General features: G+C 35.2%; 2 protein-coding genes across 2 annotated transcripts; one reads left to right on the top strand and one right to left on the bottom strand.

The window, feature by feature from the left end:
- The first annotated feature begins 657 nt into the window (after positions 1-657).
- Positions 658-3,242, top strand: LOC111699204 (mucin-22). The gene is made up of 2 exons (XM_023469813.1): positions 658-748; positions 941-3,242. The coding sequence occupies exon 2, from the start codon at positions 949-951 to the stop codon at positions 3,148-3,150; it is 2,202 nt and encodes a 733-aa protein (XP_023325581.1). The 5' UTR covers positions 658-748; positions 941-948; the 3' UTR covers positions 3,151-3,242.
- LOC111699205 (uncharacterized) lies at positions 3,146-5,534 on the bottom strand. Its single transcript, XM_023469814.1, has 2 exons — positions 5,439-5,534; positions 3,146-4,496 (listed from the first exon to the last, which is right to left on the bottom strand). Exons 1-2 carry the CDS (start codon positions 5,457-5,459, stop codon positions 3,234-3,236), a joined length of 1,284 nt encoding a protein of 427 aa, XP_023325582.1. The 5' UTR covers positions 5,460-5,534; the 3' UTR covers positions 3,146-3,233.
- Between the last annotated feature and the right edge of the window lie 2,686 nt (positions 5,535-8,220).

Here is an 8,220-nt window from a genome sequence, read left to right as displayed (position 1 = left end):
AATTAGACCGCGTCAATGGGTCTAAATTACGATTTGGGGGACAAATCAGAAAATTTAAGAAGAATGAATCATTTAAAAAAATTTAATAAGGCTAATAGAAAATTTTGTTAGCAGAAAATGCTAGATTTTTCGCGCATTATGTGCGTATTTTGGCGTTAACAATTGTTGATAATCTAATATGATATGGGACGCTCTGTAGTTGTTCATTTCTTTAAAAAATGTAAAATATAAAAACTTCTTTGTTAGAATTATAATAATCATAATAATCATAATAACCATGAAGAAATAAAAATAATTTGGCTTATATACAGGCACGGGCAGCCGTATAGTACATATGAATTTCCGAGCCGGGTCAACCTTTCCGTTCCCAGTTTGTACTGTATCGCCCGGAAATTGGGTAAATAAAGCAGACATTCAATAGGATACAAATTTACAAATTCTCAAAGGTCTAGAATTGAATATTAGAACGCAGGGATGGATTATAGTATATTCAGACAAAAACTAAAAGATAAATGATTTTAAGAAAATAAATAAAGTTTTTAAACTCATGAGGAAAAATTCGCAAAAAAAGATTATAACCTTCTGAAGGGGAGAGGGGGCGTGAGGGGGGAATATGATAAGTATAAGCCTGAATCAGGACGGGTTGGGTCGAGCTAGGCCGGTTAGAGTGCAAAACTCCGGTCGGTATGCTGGATATCTCCAGTGTATCTATGTATATCAATCTACTGGGAAAGCTGAGAGCACTAAGGTGAACTTAATTCTAAATATATATATCGGAGAGAAGTATTTACTCATTAGTGGAAATAATTAATCAATTAATTTTCTAATTATAAGATATAATTTATAAAAGGTGCGAGTAATTTTTAATATCATTCATATAAATGTTGATTACATTTACAGTGTACAGTGAACATACAGTAATATAAGAAAAATTGTTTAGGTTGTAGCATGATGGTAGAGCAAAAAGAAGAAACCCCGGTCGAAAGCCCTAAGATGGAGAATGGAAAATTGGAAAATGGATCAAATGGTTCTTCCGAAACAGAAGTTCCTGATGGTAAACCTTCTGATGAAAATGGAATTGTGAAAAGTGAAAGTTTTGATAACAAGCTAAAGAGATCTGAACCCCTTGATGTTTGTGAAATGATTCCAGTTGCTGCTAAACACAAGATGGCCACTGCTGGAGAGTTTCCTGATATTCAAAACGGTGAATCTAAGTCAGAGATTAATGCACATGAGAAAGTTACAGATCTAACAGAACACTCAACAGGTGTTTCTGGTGCTGAAGAATCTACAGAATCTTCAGTAGCTGTCTCAGAATCTACAGTAACGTCAATAACTGTTGCTGATGTTACAGAACCTTTGATAGTTGGAGCAGAATCTACAGAATCTACAGAACCTTTGGTAGTTGTAGCAGAATCTACAGAACATACAGTAGTCGGTGTAGAATCTACAGAACCTACAATAGTTGGTGTAGAATCTACAGAACCTACAGTAGTCGGTGTAGAATCTACAGAACATTCAGCAGTCATTGTAGAATCTACAGAACCATCAGTAGTCAGTGTAGAATCTACAAAACCTTTAACTGTTGCTGAGGATTCCACAAAAACTTCATTGACTGTGGCAGAATCTACAAATTCTTCTGCAGTTGAAGCAGATTCTACAAAACCTTTAGCAGTTGTTGATACAAATACTACAGAAACATCTTCAATAGTTGAGTCAGAATCCATGGAAAATTCATCAAAATCTCCAGAAACTTCTGCAGTTGGAACAGAAATAACAGAATCTTTTTCAGTTGGGACAGAAATAACAGAACCTTCTGCAGTTGGGACAGAAATAACAGAACCTTCTGCAGTTGGGACAGAAATAACAGAACCTTCTCCAGTTGGGACAGAAATAACAGAACCTTCTCCAGTTGGGACAGAAATAACAGAACCTTCAGAAGTTGGGACAGAATCTACAGAATCTTTTGCAGTTGGGACAGAATTAACAGAACCTTCTTTAGTTGGGACAGAAATAACAGAACCTACTGTAGTTGGGAAATCTACAGAACCTTCAGTTAATGGGACAGAATCTACAGAACCTTCTGTAGTCAGAGAAGAATCTACAAACCCACTATTGGATGCTGAAGACAAAAACACTTCCCCTATTACCATAATGGAATCGTCCAATATCCCTGCATTTGTTCCAGACTCTACAGAATCATCAGCATCAAAATCCTTGGAAAACTCTGCTTTGGTTTCTTCAGAACACTCTAGAAAATCAAAGGAGTCTTCAATTGTTACTGATAAATCTTCTGAACCTGTTTCTGATGTTACAAATACTACAGAATCAGCCAGGACTGTTCAAGAAACTGTAACAGGACATTCTGCAACTTTTACAGAATTACTAGTAACTTCTTCAGAATCTACCAAAACTTCTACGGACACTTCATCAACAATCTCATCAACTGAAACTTCTGCAGTTGTGAAAGAATCTTCAGAACCTTCCATACTAGTTATCAAGTCAACGGAAACTTCTAATGATGTTTCAAAATCTGCTAAAGTTTCTTATGACACTTTAACAACAGAAGTCACAAAAGTTACAGCTGTTTCCGAAACTGTAGAAGCAGACTCTAAAGTTTCTAAGTTATTTCCTGAAGAGATTACTAAACCCCCGGTCACAGTTCCTAGACGTGTTAAAACCATGTCAGGATCTAATGATACAGATCCTAGGATCAGGGATTCCTATCAGGAAACAAAAAAGGAGATTGAAGATTCTTTAACATTTATCAAATCTAAACTAACCCAATCTCCTCCGGTTCCTCCCAACAAGACGAAAAGAACGTCAAATGCCCCTAAAACTGAAGATATAAAACTAGAACCTGGAAAAGTGAAGAATCCTGAGAATTCTGATTATGAACCCATCAACACAACGCATCCTGATCCAGTATACGAAACTATCCCAGTAGATGACACTACCCTGGAGAAATACAATCCTAAAGCTATGACTGAAGAAAATGGAAAACCTAAAGAGTATTCTCGCGAATGTATTCCTCCTATGCGACCAACAAGAACCAGAAAACCAGAAAGTTTAAGAGTTCCAGATTGGAGTGCTCCTAAACAGAATTTGATTTCTTATCTATTCAGTTGTTTTGTCCCCAAGAAAGTTTAAATGCCGGATTATATATTTTCTCTAAGCTACATAACATGACAGTAAAATATTCGTATAAATATTAACATATTCTCAATAAACAATTATAAAGATGTTTTGTCTAAATATGGATTTTTATCTTCATCATCGAAAAAACCCGGGACGTATTCAATTAAGTCTTCGGGGTCGGAGAAGAGAGAGAGTAAACTCTTGTCGGGTTTGAAGATCGGAGCTGCAGCTGCGACAGTATCCATCCTACCAGAACTAACACTCTCATAAGTTTCATCTTTTTTATCAGACAGATAGGACTGCTTGATCAATTCTGTCAGGGTGAGTTGATCCTTGGAGTCCTGATACTCAGGAACCTTGTCAGATACTTCAACGTTCTTAATATCTTCATCCTTACGCCTGTGATCATCATATCCACCACTTGGACCATCCCCGTGTCCTCCTCCGCCACCATATCCTCCACCACCGTGACCACCTCCATGTCCTCCACCACCACCGTAACCTCCACCTCCATGACCGCCTCCATGTCCACCTCCGCCACCGTATCCTCCACCCCCATGATCGCCGCCACCCCCATGACCACCACCTCCGTATCCGCCACCTCCACCATGACCGTGAGCTGCATCAAAACCTCCGCCACCATCACCACCGCCTCCGCCGCCGTGTTCACAAGATTTTCTTGGAACAGTTTTTGTAACAATCCTCGGTTTCTTGACAGGAACGGACTGACAGTGTTCTCTTGGAACCTCCCAACATTTCTCAAGTGGAACTGCTACAGGATTTTTTACAGGAACATTGATACAATCCTGTTGGGGAACATGAAAACATTTCTGGGATGGAACTTGATGAGGCACTTCATGACATTTCTTTTTTGGAACAGAGTTACATTTTTTCTTAGGATGGGAGGATGGGATTTGTTTTGCAACATCATGACAGCTCTGCTTAGGATGCGAAGTACACTTTGTCTCCTTATGATATCCGTAGCCAACATCATGACAAGACTTCTCATAGGTTGTTGTACACTGCTTGTCATACACTGTCTTGTAGCTTGTGGCGTAGCTTATTCTACACTCTTCATCGTACACTGTTGTACAGTACTTCCTGTATCCCGTCTTGTACTCAGTTTTACACTTGGTTGCGTATCCAGGGTTGCACTGGGTTTCCACTGCTCCTTCGAAAGACGTGTCATATACAGTTTTACATTGTCTATCACTGATTGTACTGCACTTTTTCTCAAAGAATGTATCATATACAGTTGTGTACACGGTTTCGTATCCAGTACCACATTTAGACCCGTATCCTCCCCCTCCTCCTCCTCCTCCGTATCCGTCCCCCTCAACCATACTCCAGACTAACCCCTGAAATTAGCATTTTGTTTTAACTAAAATATTTTGAATCACACTTTTTGAAGATAGGACAATTTTTATCCTATGTATATACTACATTAATATTTCCGTTGTTAGGATGAATCCAAGAACCTACATTTATTTGTTAATATAAATAGTGTACTGCTGTTTCCTGGATGAAGATAAACAAAACTTTCTTGAGTTTGTTTCATGTTTACATTTCTCCCGGAAACTATAACAGTACAATTGTGAAAATAAAGATATAGTTGTTCCTGGTGATATTGATTTGTCCAATCTGCAAAATGTACATTTTAGAAAAATTGTATTAAAAGCAATTTTATGTAATTTAAGAAAAGATTGCAAAAATATGTCTCCGATTTTTGTCACTTGTTTCCTTTTTTGTTAATTTTGATCATTTAAAGAAATTCCGAAAAAGTTCAAAAATTGACAAATTACATTTGTGAAATCACGGCATTATTTTGATTATGATACTAGGGTTATGGAGAGGATACTGATAACTAATGTGCTTTTTGAAAATTCTTGAAAAGTTATCAAATGAAATATTTATAAATTATTTCGCAGTGCTATAATGTTTTTTAGCAGGATTTATCTTTATCGAGAAACTTTGAGATACAGAGAAAATTAAAGTCCAAAAACTTTATAACACGTCGAGTGCCAAAATAGGTTATTTTTTTGAGATGTTTGTATACTTGTTTTTTCTGCAATGGTTTTTTCTAGATATGAAAAGTTTTTTTAACAAAACAAAATTAAACAATAAACATATTATTGTTAGGAAAAAAATCTAGAATTCTTTTTTGAGCAAATCCGGGAACCAATTAAACTTTATAGCACGATAGTTACTTTATATCACTGCAATTATAAAATTGTCCATAAAGTTAACATGAATAATAAAGTACGTAATAGTTTAATAAAAAAGTTTATGAATGAACCCACCCAAAGTATGTATCTGATCATGTCTGCAGTTGAGGTGCAGAACTGATCCTTACTCCTCGAAGGATGGTAATATATTGTTTCTCTAGTATCCCTAAAGGGGTGGATAAGGGTGCAGGAGTGACTGGACAGGGTCGAGGGGAAAATGACTTGCTCCGAGTAAATGGATTAACAGCATTGATCAACACTTTTCGTCATCATTCTAATGATCTAGCGAGACGAATCCTTTTTCTCATATCAATGCATTAGGAGATTTTTTCGTGAAAATCAAGGAAGCTTCTGGTTTAGGGGAGGGGGGAGAAGGGTTTGAAGCTAAAAGGGGGGGGGTTGAGAAGTGCAAAGAGTTTTATTTCCGGGGAAAGATGACAGCTTGTGGTTTCCTTGATTCCTGGATTATAATCCTGATTTCTTGTTGTTTCCGGATATATCTCTCGTTTCCTAGTATCCTGGATATATATTTCTGGTTTCCTGGTATCCAGGATATATATTTCTGGTTTCCTAGTATCCAGGATATATTTCTGGTTTCCTGGTATCCAGGATATATATTTCTGGTTTCCTAGTATCCAGGATATATATTTCTGGTTTCCTGGTATCCAGGATATATATTTCTGGTTTCCTAGTATCCAGAATATATTTCTGGTTTCCTGGTATCCAGGATATATATTTCTGGTTTCCTAGTATCCAGAATATATTTCTGGTTTACTGGTATCCAGGATATATTTCTGGATTTCTGGTTTCCTAGTATCCAGGATATATATTTCTGGTTTCCTGGTATCCAGGATATATTTCTGGTTTCCTGGTATCTAGAATATATATTTCTGGTTTCCTAGTATCCAGGATATATTTCTGGTTTCCTAGTATCCAGGATATATATTTCTGGTTTCCTAGTATCCAGGATATATTTCCGGTTTCCTAGTATCCAGGATATATTTCTGGTTTCCTGGTATCCAGGATATATATTTCTCGTTTCCTGGTATCCAGGATATATTTCTGGTTTCCTGGTATCCAGGATATATTTCTGGTTTCTTAGTATCCAGGATATATTTCCGGTTTCCTGGTATCCAGGATATATATTTCTGGTTTCCTGGTATCCAGGATATATTTATCGTTTCCTGGTATCCAGGATATATTTCTGGTTTCCTGGTGTCCAGGATATGTTTCTGGTTTCCTAGTATTAAGAATGTATTTCTGGTTTCCTTGGGTTTGAAAAGTACAATTATGCAGTTCCTACGGTTCCCATATAGTGATAACCAGAAAATTGTGGAATAGGAAGACGACATTAAAGCAATATTAAGTGCATTTGATGTTGTTACAAAGCAAATAGCTTTTTTAGTAAGTTGGTAAATCATTGATCACGTGAAATGGGTCTGTTTACACTGCACATTTCCTGTGCTGCATTCTCATTGGACAATTAAAAGTCATAACTTGAGTCTTATAGTAGTATTTCTATTCCAGAGTTTTATGATTATTACTGTAGTTTTTGTAATACAATAATACAATTACGGTTTAGACTACTAAAATTCAAAGGGTTAGATATATTTTTTAACTCTGCAGTTTTAAATGAACACAAATATCTTAGTTTTCTTAAATAAAACCCTTATTTTTATGTGAATAAACTTTACTTTGATTCTCCTGGGAATATTTTAATGATTTTATTTAAATTTAAATTATAATATTCTAACGTTTCTGGATTAAATTTATTGATCGAATTAGTGACGAATGTTATTAAAGATTAAATTTCATATCATCTCTAAACAACACGTGTAAACTTGATAAACACATTAAACAACATATGTTTACTTGATTAACACTTTAAAACAACACGTGTTTACTTTCTTAAAACATAAAACAACACGTCTTTACTTACTTAACACTTTAAAACAACACGTGTTTACTTTCTTAACACATAAAACAACACGTGTTTACTTACTTAACACTTTAAAACAACACGTGTTTACTTTCTTAAAACATAAAACAACACGTGTTTACTAACTTATAACTAACGACGGCAATAGGTAGATTCTTTTTACATAAACTTTTTTTGTAGAAGTTTGCTGTTATCAAACATGCAAATTTGTTATCCTATAGGTGAAAATATATTTGTTATCCTATAGGTGAAAATATAAACAAAATCGAATCAAAAATTATAAAACGATATTTTTTGCCTTATATTTTCTTCTAGCGTAACAAATTTACATGTTTGATAAAAGCAATTGCTTCTACAGAATAAACCTTTAAAATGTTGAAACCTTCTCATATTGTCATAAAACCTCTCAAATGTCTAAAAACATTTCAAGTTTCTGTAAAACGAATCTTATCACACTTTTTTGTCAGCATGCACGATCTAACACATTATAGTTCATCAAATGTGTCAAGTCATTCTTTAAAATATATTTTGTACTTTATATATAAATTAAACTACTAAATTAAATCACTAGAAAAACTGGAAAATCTGCGAATTGTAGAGTGGTATCTTTTACAATAATCTACCAAAAAATGGTAAAGGTGTACAGTAATATTAAAAGAATACGGTAAACGTAATTTTAAATGACCCTCCATTAAAAAAGTGGGTGGCATGTCCGATTCACAACACAATCCTTAAAGTTTTGTCTGATCAAGATGGCTTCAGGTTACCATCCTCTTCTCCTAGAAAATTTTAAATATTTTGTTGCCTGTTTCCAGGCTATAATTCGGATTGTTAATTTCTGGTTCAGAAACAACGATGTAAATAAAACAGTTTTTAAGCTAAAAACCCAACAATATCTTCCATATTATTGATCAGATA

The sequence above is a fragment of the Eurytemora carolleeae genome, unplaced genomic scaffold (assembly GCF_000591075.1).
Source record: "Eurytemora carolleeae unplaced genomic scaffold, Eaff_2.0 scaffold30, whole genome shotgun sequence".
NCBI classification, from domain to species: Eukaryota; Metazoa; Arthropoda; class Copepoda; order Calanoida; family Temoridae; genus Eurytemora; species Eurytemora carolleeae.
Note: the sequence above shows the minus strand (reverse complement) of the source record. Positions and strands in the feature narration are given on the sequence as shown.

Coding starts and splice junctions, on each gene's coding strand:
- LOC111699204 (XM_023469813.1), top strand. CDS start 949: ATGATGGTAGAGCAAAAAGAAGAAACCCCGGTCGAAAGCCCTAAGATG.
- LOC111699205 (XM_023469814.1), bottom strand. CDS start 5,459: ATGATCAGATACATACTTTGG. Junction 4,497..5,438: donor TGATCAGATACATACTTTGG/GTGGGTTCATTC, acceptor TGCTAATTTCAG/GGGTTAGTCTGGAGTATGGT.